This window comes from Penicillium paradoxum (assembly GCF_028828445.1).
Source record: "Penicillium paradoxum strain IBT 22861 chromosome Unknown utg000007l_segment0_segment0, whole genome shotgun sequence".
Classification (NCBI taxonomy): Eukaryota; Fungi; Ascomycota; class Eurotiomycetes; order Eurotiales; family Aspergillaceae; genus Penicillium; species Penicillium paradoxum.
Window position 1 is genome coordinate 4599746 of NW_026643185.1, and position 13358 is coordinate 4613103.

A 13358-nucleotide genomic window follows, 5' to 3' on the forward strand; every position below is an offset into this window, starting at 1 on the left:
CATGCGGCCTGTGATAGTTGAAGAGGAATACGAGGATCTTGCTGACGGTTCTCAATTGTTAGGAAGCTCTGTCCAACGACGAGTCAGTTCTAAACGTAAATCATCATTGCCAATCCCTTTGCCCCAGATATCAAAATCCGGAGAAGATCTCTCTCTTTTTTTTTTTCTTATCGAGGGATTCGAGAGCCCGCTCCCGAGGTCGGTGTGGGGAATGCTGACTCAGGCTGTGCTGACTCAAGCCTGGATGCCTCAGGCCTGCTTGACTCAGGGCGGGGTGCCTCAGGCTCCGTCTATTTATATCCCGCGACTAGCGTGGACAATGCATGCGATCGGCATGAGTTGATTCATCGCTGTGACGCTGTCCCGCAGTCCTTCATGGGGCAATAAAAATGCACAGCCACACGGTCAACTTCCCCTTAACAATGCCCGCTGTGCGTGGATTCTGTTGTATGTAGGTACAAAGAGGTGATCATGGAGGATACCTCCTTGTCCGAGATGCCCCTCGAGTTCCCTCAAGTGGGTTCTCCTGTGTCGCCAAGTCCAAACACGTCCTTTGACCGGCTACCAGCCAATGTGATTGAACAGTGAGTTCCCACTGCATTCAGAAGTCGCAGATACATGTGCAACATGTAGCTTTTCGGACTATAGAATGCAATTCATACTGATTCAATAGCATCCTTTATGCTGCGGATGCCAATACATTTGCGTCATTGTCTTTGTTGAATCGACAATGGAAACTTGTGTCTGACTCGGCAGCATTATATGCATATCAGTTGTCACGCTGTCCCTCATTTTCGTGGACTCGCCAGGTTATATCTGAGACAGAAGACCTCGTTAAACTCAAGCAACAGTTCGTTCAGGAGGTCAGACAAAATGCCTTTGATGTATTCTTACGACCCCGTCAAACGCTCGTGCGACTTATTTCAAGTTCTATGAGCTCATCTACAGCTTTTCCACATGGCGAAGTATTTCGTTTTTTATTTTCAGCCAATGGTCAAATGGTTCTATGTATCACGTCTTCTCGCATTGTCATCCTAGATGTGTCTACTGATCCAGTCATCGTCAAGCACGAGCTCATGACTCGAAGGCGGCCGCTGGGAGCCGCAATTCGCGATGATGGCTCTCTCCTTGCCGTATTGTCTTCCACACATCGAGTCAATATCTATCAGCTCTCTGACGATGAAGCCAAAAACATTCAAGTTCTCACGCTCAATGATGCTCCAAAGGACATTCAATTTTCCCCAACGGGTAGTGTACTAGCCCTGGCTTTTGAGGATAGCATTGAAGTGTATGCTGTGGGCGAAGCCGCTTTGCCAACCCACCGCCGGGCAGTGCGTTGTCCGCGTGTTGATGCTCTTTCATTTTCGCTTGATGGAGCAATGCTGCTTGGGTTTACAGCTGATAGTATTGTCACTATCACTCCTCCTTTCTATACCGAGACTGGAACCGACGCCTCACCTGAAGAGCTCGAAATGCGGATGTGGACCACACAGATTCTCTTTCCCGAGACAATTAGCTGTCAAATCACCCATGCCTCCCTTATTGCTGGCCATGAGGAAGTTGACGATCACTGGATGATTGGTTATGACAATCAACTGGCGGCGTTTAGGGCAATTCAACTAAAGCAAAATGCGGGAATTGTTCATTTCGCCAGCCCATTCTTGGGTGATGAGTCTCAAGAAATGCTACCAAGCATGAGACCTGCCACAGACGATGCAGGAGAGCTTGCTGCCTTGGGATTCGAAGACTCAGAGCTCTGGATATATGGTATACCTAGCCTGACCACTCACAGTGGTATTGATGGTACCCATATTGGTGGAGGTCATCACTGTGCAGATTGTCCACCTCATGACAATTTGGTACAACTCCAGAAAATTGTCCGACAACCTAAAATCTTGATTAGGGGACGACGGGTTACTGATATGCAAGGGATCACTTCCGCTCACTGGGTACGCTCAACATCTGGAAAAAGATATCACAGACTCGTCGCGGTGGCCCCCGGCGGTGTACACCCGCAAATATTTGGCGAAGAAGGCATCCCAGTTGACGGTGGACGAATCCTCCTTCTCGACTTTGAACGTTCTACAAGTAATGGAGCGACGATCGAGATTGACATTGAGGTTGGAGAAATCGCGCCTAAACTTCTCATGGAGCCGGACTCCTCTATGGCCACCGAAGTCGAGCTCGAAAGAAGGCGAACAAGCATACAGCGTCGTGATACCGCTACAACATTCCGACCAACTCGAGAATCTCGAGCCCTGCCATTCCGTTTCCGGCGGAACAGTCTCGCAGCTCCCAACTCGCCCAACGGAATCTCTAGCGAAGTGCCTGACCTCCCATATGACAATACGCAGCCTCGTTCCCGTGAACTCCTCCAACGAGCTGCCACTGTAGCTGACAGAAACCGTGGGCGATATGACCCGCGATATCGCAATTCTCCCAACCCACGACACGTGCCGCATGAGAGCGACGCCGACAATTGGGTACCACCACCTCCACCTTATCAACCCGAGACAGAGACCCCATTGCCAGATGATCTACAGAGAACACTTCTCGTTCCACCGAGTCTTTCTCCCCAATCTGGCCGAACGCAAGCCACCCGTGTCGCACAGCAGCAATCGGCCCGTCCACGCCCACAGCCGGTCACGGTACTGGGAACTGGCGCTTTAACCGGCGCCAGACGAAGAGGAGGATCCATCGGCAGAGAAGGAGACTACTTCACCCAAGAACAATTACTCCCACAGGACTCGTTGACGAACAACCTCTCCCCACACCAAGGATATCCCTCGGGTCCAAGCCCACTGACGCCTACATTTGCCATACACCCAGCCGAAACCGCGCAGGAAAGCACCATGCCTCTTCCATATCTGGGAGCCACAGCACTGGGCGATGCACTAGGCGCTGCATACTTTCCATACTCTATATCATCGCCAAATCTCCTTCACATCCCGCAGCCATATGAAGATGAGCAGCGCACTGCACCAGATGACGAGCATGAGATACCTCAGAGGCAACGGTCGTTCCACAGGCGTGTTTCAACAGAACCTACTACCTTGCCACCACCTCAGAATGAGGAATGGCGACGGCGTATTATGGATTGGAATGATCATACAATCAAAGAACGGGGTCGCAAGCGAAGAGGGAAGTGCCATGTCATGTAATGATCTGCTATAGCGGCAAGACTTTATTTCTTCTTGCAATAATTTTCTTATTTCAATAATCGTTGTTTTTAGAATCATATACACCTAGGTGTGGTTATTCGAAAGCTTTCTTACATGGTAGCTCTTGACCATTACAACGTGTGGTGCATATCGGTCTTGACATGCCCTATACATAGTAGATCTTGTTATCTGAAATTGAGTAGATCCTCTTTATCCAGCTGTCAAAGAGAGCTCTACTACCTCGCATGACTCTCAAGTCCAGCTCCTCAGTCGTGGTGGTGTCATTGAGGTAAAGCTACATTTGAAAGTGACTATCATGAGAATAGAGCCTCGAAAACTATGGGATACTGAGGAACTACTTCCTAGCATTAACCAAGTCAACGAATCTCATGGAAGAAAAGTGGTAGGAAATTAAACAGCAAAAGCAAATCAAGCTTCATTGGGTATCACTCAAAACAAATTTCAACATAGAGAAAGGTCGGTGCAATTGATGCCCGATTTGTGTACACAAAGTACAAGAAAGTCGCATGACACATGAATGTGTCTGTATCCCAGTTTTGATATCCCGTGGTAACACGTCTCATGTCTCATGTCTCGTATCTCATCATGGTTCGTAGATAGCACACTGAATCCGGAGTGCGGCCGGTTGAAGAAAGGAGAGATCGGAGTGGACGAATCAATGGAGAAAATCAAGAATCCTGGAAGCGTCCTAACCTGTCAATGTTAGTAAGCGAAAACAAAACTAGAGACGGCTATAACATACCACAAGTCCAGAGAGGATATGATGTTCTTGATCTGGCAAAGGCTTATCTCATGGCCCAGCCGAGAGCAGGCGGATCCGAGTACCGGCAAATATGTGGTGAGTAGAAGTCCAACATGGACAAGTGGTGTTGACTGCAGCCCGACGACTCAAAGTGAAAGAATGATATTGAAGCAGCCAGATTGTTCCTCGAGTGTCATCGGAGATGTGTCAATTGATGATAATGCGTCGACAGATCTGGTTGAAACGACAGACAAAAGATGGCTGATGTTGAGAGTGCAGAGTTGTGTCCAAGCAAGTCCCCCCCCGAAGACCGCTCGGATAAGCCATGACAGTTTCCATATCTGCTCGAATGTTTGATGTAAAGCGGATGACCATAGCCTCAAGTGAATGAGATGTGTGACGAGGCAGCGCAAATGGTGTATGTGTCAGAAGGTCATGGTAGAAGATGTGGTTGCATCCATGTCTTTTGGTATCAATGATGTAGTAAGTAGTACATGGAATGATATTCACAAAAAGTCGTTGTGAATCCATGGGGTATGTGAATAACCCCGTGAGAATGACCAAGCCTCCCCCAGAGGCTGCAATGAGAAAACATTTTCGACTTAACATTTGTCGAACAACTCCGAGAACAGATGCTGGAAAACTCGAAGAACCAAGACGGCTGACTGAGAAACTGGAGTTGGTCCGCCGTAAAAAGGCATTGAAACAATGGCTGCAGCCCTGGGCTGAACCTCAAATCGGACAGTGAGGTGCAAATGAAGATAGTGTCAGGTTGGCCATGGTCAAAGATCAAAAAACAGAGAATCCCACAGGGAACAAGACAAGGCCGACGTGAGACGAAAGCGCCGTGAAAGGGATCTTTCAGTAAGACTGAGATGAGGTCTAACCTTGCTAGATCGCTTTTTCTGTTTCTGTTTCTGTTTTTTTGCTTTTTGCTTTCACTTTGGTATCTCTCTCTCTCTTTTTCTCTTTTTCTCTTTTTCTCTTTTTCTCTTTTTTTTTTTTTTTTTTTTTTTTTTTTTTTGAATAAGCCTGTAGCAAACTCGTCAGTACAATGTTCTCAAGGAATCTGTCAAAGGGGGAGTTGACTTACATATTGGCCAGTCACTTCGATCTCCAAACTCAACCACCACACAAGAAAGCTTCCGAGGACGCTAGATGGCGCCCCTAAACAGCGTTGTAACAACAAACAATGGGCTGCGGGACATCTAAGAAGGACCTAAACAACTCTCCAAGGAGAGGAGGTTCTTCTAGGTTGTCCCAATCAGACACCTTTGTTGCTGATACGTGTCCAATCTCCATCAAAGCATCTAGGCATGACGCTTTCGACGGCGATGACGGCGACTAGACCGCTGGGAAGAAGCGTTGTCATCAGGCGAAGTCGTACCACAGTCCGCGGGAAGATCAATGTCCATTTCAACAGACAAGGGAGTTGGGGAAAGAGGACCACTCTGCAGCTCCTGCTCCGCCGTACGACCAGGAACAAAGACCGGAGCCAAAGCCGATAAAGGCGTCGAGACCTGAGAAGTCGCCAGAGAAGCATCCAGAGCGGAAGAGGCTGGAACAGTAGACCCAAAGGCATCCTGTTGAAGTTCCTTCTCGCTCTCACGGCGTGCCCTCTTTCCTTGACGAAGTCTCGCTGCTTGCGACGGACGGTTCTTCTTCCTTTTGTTCGCCGGGGTGGAATCACAACCAGCAGTTTCCGCACCGTTCCCATTCAGAATCTCAACCGGAGCCAAGGGATCGTCATGGTCGGAGGCGTAGATGTCGGATGAGTTCCAGGGAGGCCGAGAGACCAAGTTCGCGCAGGCGTCGTCCGTGGTGTTGGCTGGTTCGGTGCGATTGCAAGCCAATTCCGAGTCCATGGCCTGCCCACCCATCAGGTCATCAGCAGTCTGGGGGAACCAGGTACCTTCAAACCGAGGGGGCATCGACACATGGGAGACGTCATTGGGACGAATGTCCGTAGCAAAGTTCCAGTCAAGACCTTCATCATCCCTTTTCGTCTGACCCGCGATCAGAGCATCCATCTCCTCGTAAAAAGAGAATGGATTTTCCTCGGCCACAGCATGCACACGTGCAATTTGCGGTTGGTCGTCAAGAAAGTTCAGAATCCAGCCAATCATGGCTTCAATGCCAGCCGCGACATATCGCCGTGGGTAAACAATCGAGGCCCAGAAACCTAGGAAAAAACACCAGAGGCCAAACAACAACAGCGTGCCATCGGAAAATTGCCCGGGACCGGATCCAAGTGTGAAGACGGGGACAAATTCGTCGGGATCAGAAGATGTCACTCGATCACTTGACCAGGGCGAGACCGGGATGGGTACCATGAACGGGGATTCGAATGGGGGTCCTTCCGTCAAGTTTGCATGCCCATGACTATCTGCAGGGATCACAATTGCACGGTCACCAAAGGGAGAACCCTGGGACACGGCAAAGTCCACCAGATCGCAGAAAGTCCAAGATTCCATTGTCAGCTGGAAGGTACCAGACAGACGCCGCATGAACGACTGCTCTGGAACAGTGAACCCCGGGATGGAGAACCACTGACTCCAGAGAGTCATGCCCACGAAGATACCCAAGAATGGGATCAACATGTTTTTTTTTTATCTGCAAAGATGTAAGCATATGTCTCACCATGTGTCTACACATGAAGACAGGAAGATGGAAGGGGAATATAGGCCTGGTATAAAACTGTTACTTTTTTTTTTTTTGAAACAAAAATCAAAAACGCCGGCGAGGCCGGGGAAACGAGGGGAGGCAGAAGGTGTCACAGCGCTGGGGGCGCTGTAGGAAAAGTCTTTGGTAAATTGAGAGAAGAGAGAGAGAAAAGGAAGAAAGAAAAAAAGGGGAGATGAAGGTATTTAACCCCCTCCAGCAGTCCCAAAAGGGAAGGGGCGACTGGGCCTGAATAGAGAGAACAATAGGCATTGTCTCGACCATTCAGAAGCCTCCTTTTCAGAAAAATCAGAACTACTAAGCCTAGTTGAGAAGAGACAACCCATTGTTCTTTTGACAGTCCCTTTGGAAAAGGAAGGAACTACCCAGTCCATACCTCCAGTAAAGGAGACAGCCACGATCTCCAGAGATCAGGGCCATTCAATCTTGACTATGGAACTCCGGGGTCAAGTTGGACGCTACATGTAGTCAATCAACGGGCATAATCCGAATGTCACCGTCCGGAAGAGCTACATGGATGTCTTACACTTTGAATAAACCTCTCAAGGACTCCCTAGATACCTCCCCGGTAGTAAGCCGTATCAAGTGTAGCAGGACCACGAGAGGATATCTTGCTGGAGCTATCAGCTACCATGGACCTTTGCCAGGTCCAGTCCTTTCATTGAATCAAATCTCTCGACGTGGCTATACGTGTATAGATGGCATTTCCTTTTTACCAAGTATAGAACGACTGCTCATCTCCCCAAATCCATAGCCCCGAGCGAGATCCTCATTATAGCCCCCTACGGCCAGTAGACTGAAATAGTCGAATGATATACCGGTCCCATGAGGTATCCTTTGTGAACGCAGCTGTCAATGAGACTTTCACTGTGTGAATCTAAGACTTGCTTTCCCCTAGTCAATCTTGCTCCCGTCTGGGGAACTTGCGTCTCACGCCTTTTGGACTGAACACTTTTCGAGTGGACAGTATGGTCTACTCGACAACTGCGTACGATAATGATATCACCTTATATGATATAGGTTGGTACACGAGAAGACACATTACAGATGGAACCCACTTCTCAAGGAAATCAAACATCCTCTCTGTGATATGTGGCCATCTATGCCTACAAAGGATGGGTGGAAGTCCGCACGGGTCGGCTACATGTATCCTTTACACCCTGTAAATACTTGGGCATTGCAATGCTCCAGTCCTTGGCGTACATTTCGTCTGTATGCGACGAGCAATGAAAGAAGACACTAGTCAAGCCTCCCTGGAATACAGACCCCGGTATATCCCACAAGGTTTGAAGCGGACAGAATCGTTTCGTCAGCTGCAAGCCGAAGGTGATATTCGGATTAGTTCTCAAGTTACAGTCTTATTTAAACTGAGTAGTCCAGGGCCCACTCAGGATAGCCATCTCTTGAGACGTTCCAAGGCGGTCCACTGTGGTCATCGGGCTTGCGCCATTCGACAATTTCACTTACATACACTGAGTGCGGTAGGGTTTGATTCGTATGGGTAAAAAGAAAGTATGAACGGTGAAAATCAGCTGAAAGTTTTATACGCTGTAGAATATTACCTCCAATTGTTCAAAGACTATTCTCGCCTGCTTTGCGAAGAATCAAAAAAATAGTTTCCCTGGGAATCGAACCCAGAACCTTTCCGGAACATATGCCAGTGGCATTTGTTAACGGAAAATCATAACCGCTAGACCAGGAAACTGCTTATTGGAAAAAGAACACCAAATTGAATCCAAGTTCATTTGAGCTGCAATGCTGCTAGTCAAGCCGGCCACCTGAAAAAAGAATAACCCTAAATGCTTCAAGGTTGCTTCGACTTGCGCGACTCAGACCTCTAGTTCTCCGATTCGATCCCACTGGATGCAGTTAGAAAAATATGTGTTTTATGTTCTTCGCTTCTCCTGTAGGTGAATTTCTACCTCGCGACATCTACAGGGGGAAATTGGCCTGATTCCGAGCATATTTTGGCAATACGATGTCGTTCAGATCTCAGTCCGGACAATCCAAAACCAATGATAGCCCTACAAAGAGCTGGATTTTGCAAGGTTACCATTAGCCTGCTGTTGTAGAAATTCTTTTCTATCAAAAAAAGAGACAAGAAAGTACTTAGGAAACTGCGCGACAAACAAGCAACCTACTACAACCATCTCCGCTAGAAAAAAATACACACGACGACTGTAATGACAGTACATAATGGAGGTAGACCGAATTCGTGAACAGCAAAATTATATTACTACACAGTATATTAAAAACGTCAAAGAATCCAAAAAACCAAACGCCTGATCTAAAACACAGTTATCAAGAACGAATCTTCTCATCTCAACCAAATAGTCTAAGCACGATTCCGTCCACGATGAAAGCGGGGCAGGAACGCAGCCGCAGGCTCAGTGAGAGTCTCGGTCGTGGTATGGGTGAGGTTCACTGCATGGGTGGTGGCATTTGCGATACGAGTCGTGTTGGTGAATATCGCCGTTGTATGGTTGCCATTCACCTGTCGACGAACCACATCAGGGTTGATATATGCTCGCGGAGTAACGCGGACTGACCTCGTCTCTGAGGACGGTGGGAGTAAAGGGGTCGACGTTGGCAAAGTCACAAGAGTCGCTGGCGTGCTGGGTGAGCCACTGATGGTTCTGGTACGGGATTCTCTGCTGCTGCTGCCTGGTGTGATGCTGCTGCTCGGGACGAAGGGAGTTGAGGTTCTTGTCTGGGTCAAAGTCTCGGTACGGGTGTTGGTCCGGGTGGATGAGCTTGTCGCGCTGCTAGTCGAGGGAATTCCACCAGTGCTGGTTTCTCCAGCTCCACCACCACTGGGACCACCACCCCCGGCTGCTCCACCACTAGGAGCACCGCCTCCTGGAGCACCGCCTGTAGGGCCGCCTCCGCTAGGTCCAGCACCACCACCTGGGCCTGCGCCGCCTCCAGTGGGGCAAGGACAGAGGGTGGACGTACCGGCTCCCGCGCCCGAACTAGCCGTGACAGTGACGGTGACAGTGCTCGGTGCAACGACAGGACATGTAACTGTCACCGGGATCACCACGGGTGCCTGAGACGTGGTAGGACAAACTGTGACACTAGTTAGGGGAGGTGATGGAGGTGGAGGAGCAGTGGTCGTGTGTTCTGTTGTAGTAGAAGATGTACTGGTGGTGGTAGTGCTTGGTGGTGGAGCTGTAGGGGAAGTAGCAGGGCCGCTAGCTGGTGGGACACCTGTACCTGTCGTTGTGCCAGTCGTAGTTGGGGGAGGAACACCACCACCTGGGCCACCGGGAGCACCGCCGCCAGGACCACCGGGACCGCCAGGGCCGCCAGGGCCTCCACCGCCACCAGGACCTCCGGGGCCACCGGGAGCACCACCGCCAGGACCACCGGGAGCACCACCGCCAGGACCACCGGGAGCACCACCGCCAGGGCCACCGGGGCCACCGGGAGCACCGCCGCCAGGACCACCGGGAGCACCACCACCTGGACCACCGGGAGCACCACCACCTGGACCACCGGGAGCACCACCACCTGGGCCACCGGGAGCACCACCGCCAGGACCACCGGGAGCACCACCGCCTGGGCCACCGGGAGCACCACCGCCAGGGCCACCGCCTGGACCGCCGGGAGCACCACCGCCTGGGCCACCTCCACCGGGACCACCGGGACCGCCAGGGCCGCCAGGGCCTCCACCGCCACCAGGACCTCCGGGGCCTCCAGGGCCACCACCTCCAGGGCCGCCTCCACCTGGGCCACCGGGACCACCACCTCCTCCAGGACCACCAGGACCACCGGGACCACCAGGACCTCCGGGCCCACCACCTGGCCCACCACCTGGCCCAGTAGTCGTCGGCGGTGGAGGCAGTGTGGAAGCCAACTCCTCAGTCAACACGGAAAGCAGCGAGCTCTCCAGATCAGGATGATTATGACGCTGCGCCAGATCCCGCTCTTCAAGCCTCCGCTTCTCAGGATCCGACTGCTCAACCGATCCATCCGGCACAGCGGCAACAACATTCTGCAGCAGAGTACAGTAGCAAGCCAGCAGGATCCAGCATTTTTTGGGGAACATGGCTGGGAGCGAGCAGGGGTATACGCAAGACGAAGCAAAGATGGCCGAATTCAAATGGCCGGGTGTCAATGCAAGTACACCGGTATTCCCGGACCGTGTGTGGGTGAAACGATCTTTAAAAAATGAGCTCTTTGGATTTTGATAGCAAGATCAGCAATGAGTAGAAGACCCGGACGAATCGAGAGGAGAAAAAACGCATAAGTCTCGAGGTGAAGAAGAAGACGCGAGCATCCGGATTGTATATGTAGAGTCGACAGGGAAAAAACTCAATTGTGATGGATTGATGAACGCTCGATGGCATCAGCGCCAGAGGATTGGCCAACGGTGATGTCGACGTTTTGTCTTTGGGAGCGTGAGCTTCAATGCCTTGGTTCCAGAGCAACGTTGAAGTCCGCGTTGTCCTATTGGAAACATTCGAGGTGAATCCGTGGATCGACAAGGCACAGGAGCATCATTGTGATCGGATGTTTACATAGATCAGGTTCCTGTCGGATATCTTATGCGACCTGTTCGTGTTCAGCCATATCTTGCGGGGGACTGATTTGTCAATTTATATATGTCTATATCGCCTCCTGGTGCCTCCTGGTGCCTCCATTGGGGCAAATTTGCTTCTCACTTTGATTTGTGTGCCTGACTTACTCTAATTGAACTGTGAAGCCCCCGTTGAACGACATCAGGATGGCGGCGGAAACGTTATCCGACCTCATCCTAAAGTGACCTCATGGCATCAGTACAGGTCGAAAGTATGTGGCTGCATTATAATACGCAAAAAAGGATATGAATAAACATTAATAGGTATTGGCTATGCACAAAGAGAAGCTTCAACGCTAAAACTTAGACAATGCAAGCCGAAAACAACAACTTTTCTGTGTATGCTCATCTTTTTGAATGAGATATTTACGAGACTAAGATCGGACATGTCAATCCTGGGCAACCAAATGGAAATCTAATAGATCGCAAGAGGGTGACGCCAGCCAACATGAATGACCTTGACAGCGGTACAGCAAGCCAGACCGGCCGCGTAACAACAGATAGTAAAGGTAATCAAGCCCCAGTAAGATCCATTGCAACGTGCCAGGATTTCACCTGCAATGGGAATTCCGGTGAGGGTACTGGGTGGCAAAAGGATGTCAGCTCTGGAGATGACATCAGACGAAGAGAAAGCAAAAGAAAGAACTTACCCGAAGCTCACAATGGTGTAGGCAGTTGCGTAATACCGGCCGTAGTTTTCGGTCTTGCAGAGTTGACCAACACAGACGGGTGTCAGACTGATATTGCTGCCACTTGAGAATCCAAATATGGCAGCGTAAACAACAACCAGGGCCAGGCTGTTGCCGGCAGGAAGCCAGAAGCACGCATTACAGAGCACGCAGAGAGCGACTGTTGCGATCAAAGTGTTGAAGCGACCAAGGAAATCGGCAAAGAAACCAGGCAGCCACCGTCCGAAGAACGAGCCGGCATTCAGGATGGCGATGATTTGGTACGAGAACTTGGTGGAGAAGCCGTGATCGAGCGCATAGGATGAGAGGTAGCTGATTGGCACGAAGAGACCCCATTCAATGAAGAAGACGCTGGCAGTGGTGAGGGCGAATCGTGGGTCTCGGAAGATGCGGAAGTCAGGAAGCACATTCTCCCTGGAGAAGGGCTTCTGCGGGAGTCGGGACCGAATCAGGAGATTTGCAAGTGAAAGGGTGACCAGACAGATCAAGGCAACAACGCGGGTGGCCCAGGCCCAGCCAATTTTGGGGAAGAGGTCTTCCAGAATGAGAGGGAAAATAATGCCTCCAACGGATCCACCGGTGGCAGCAATGCCAGTTGCGACTCCCCGTTTCTCATAGAAGTAGTGGCCGATGGCTGAGATCGCGGGGGTGAATATGAGCGAGGCTCCCACTCCACCCAGGACACCGATGACCAGCATGAAGTGCCAGTACTGGGTGCAGAAACCGAGGAGAATGATCATAGCCATTTCGAAGACGGAACCTGCAAAAACCAGAATACGTGGGCCTCGAGCATCGAAAATTGGTCCAATTTGAACACCACAGAAGAAGGTCAAGAAAGCGAACATTCCGAAAATCCAGCCATTGGCTCCTGAGCTGTATTCTTTCAGTTGGTGAGTTTGAATATATGCCTGGAAGGTACCGATAGTGTTGACCAGTCCGAGTGATCCAAAGAGACCGAGGAAGCTGCCCAGCACTACCAGCCAGGCTTCCAGGCCACCCTCAGGGTAGGTGTTTCCGTCAGCATCGGTGGTTACCCGACTGACAGGATCTCTGCGGGCTGATCTCTGAGACGGGGCCACTGTGGATGCTGTCCTGTATGCATCTTGTAGGCTAGGCTCTGGTGTAGCCTCTCTGTCGAAGTGTTGATTGTTCACATGGGCAGCCGACTTCTCGTCAAAGGCCGGGGTGCTCTGGGATTTGTTGGTGTTCATGATATCAGAGGCATGGCCAGTCTTGCTGCTGGCAGACTCGACATTGGTGGACATTCTATGTGGAAAACGCAGCTATTAAATTGACCGCTTGCATTAAAAAAAAGAATAAGTAGTCTAGACCGCTGGAGTTGGGGAGAAACAGGAAACGACCGAAGCGAAGAGGGGGTTTATGTATTAACAATCGACCTGGGAGTCATATGCAAAAGTGGCCTAGAGAAATTTGCCAGGATTCCCATTGGCGTTTAGGGCCCTTGGGCCTTTGTCGAGTGG

At 50.5% G+C, this 13358-nt stretch overlaps 4 protein-coding genes across 4 annotated transcripts; 1 reads left to right on the top strand and 3 right to left on the bottom strand.

Moving 5' to 3' along the window:
- Window positions 1–471: 471 nt before the first annotated feature.
- On the top strand, window positions 472–3161 carry N7457_009221 (F-box domain protein; the record flags this gene model as incomplete). The annotated part of the gene is made up of 2 exons (XM_057180264.1): window positions 472–584; window positions 674–3161. 2 exons carry the CDS (start codon window positions 472–474, stop codon window positions 3159–3161), a joined length of 2601 nt encoding a protein of 866 aa, XP_057028650.1.
- A 2073-nt stretch (window positions 3162–5234) lies between these two features.
- On the bottom strand, window positions 5235–6524 carry N7457_009222 (uncharacterized protein; the record flags this gene model as incomplete). Its single annotated transcript, XM_057180265.1, has 1 exon — window positions 5235–6524. The coding sequence occupies one exon, from the start codon at window positions 6522–6524 to the stop codon at window positions 5235–5237; it is 1290 nt and encodes a 429-aa protein (XP_057028651.1).
- Window positions 6525–8941: 2417 nt separating this feature from the next.
- On the bottom strand, window positions 8942–10657 carry N7457_009223 (uncharacterized protein; the record flags this gene model as incomplete). Its single annotated transcript, XM_057180266.1, has 1 exon — window positions 8942–10657. The coding sequence occupies one exon, from the start codon at window positions 10655–10657 to the stop codon at window positions 8942–8944; it is 1716 nt and encodes a 571-aa protein (XP_057028652.1).
- A 946-nt stretch (window positions 10658–11603) lies between these two features.
- Window positions 11604–13142, bottom strand: N7457_009224 (MCT family MFS transporter; the record flags this gene model as incomplete). Its single annotated transcript, XM_057180267.1, has 2 exons — window positions 11604–11769; window positions 11839–13142. 2 exons carry the CDS (start codon window positions 13140–13142, stop codon window positions 11604–11606), a joined length of 1470 nt encoding a protein of 489 aa, XP_057028653.1.
- Window positions 13143–13358: the final 216 nt, after the last annotated feature.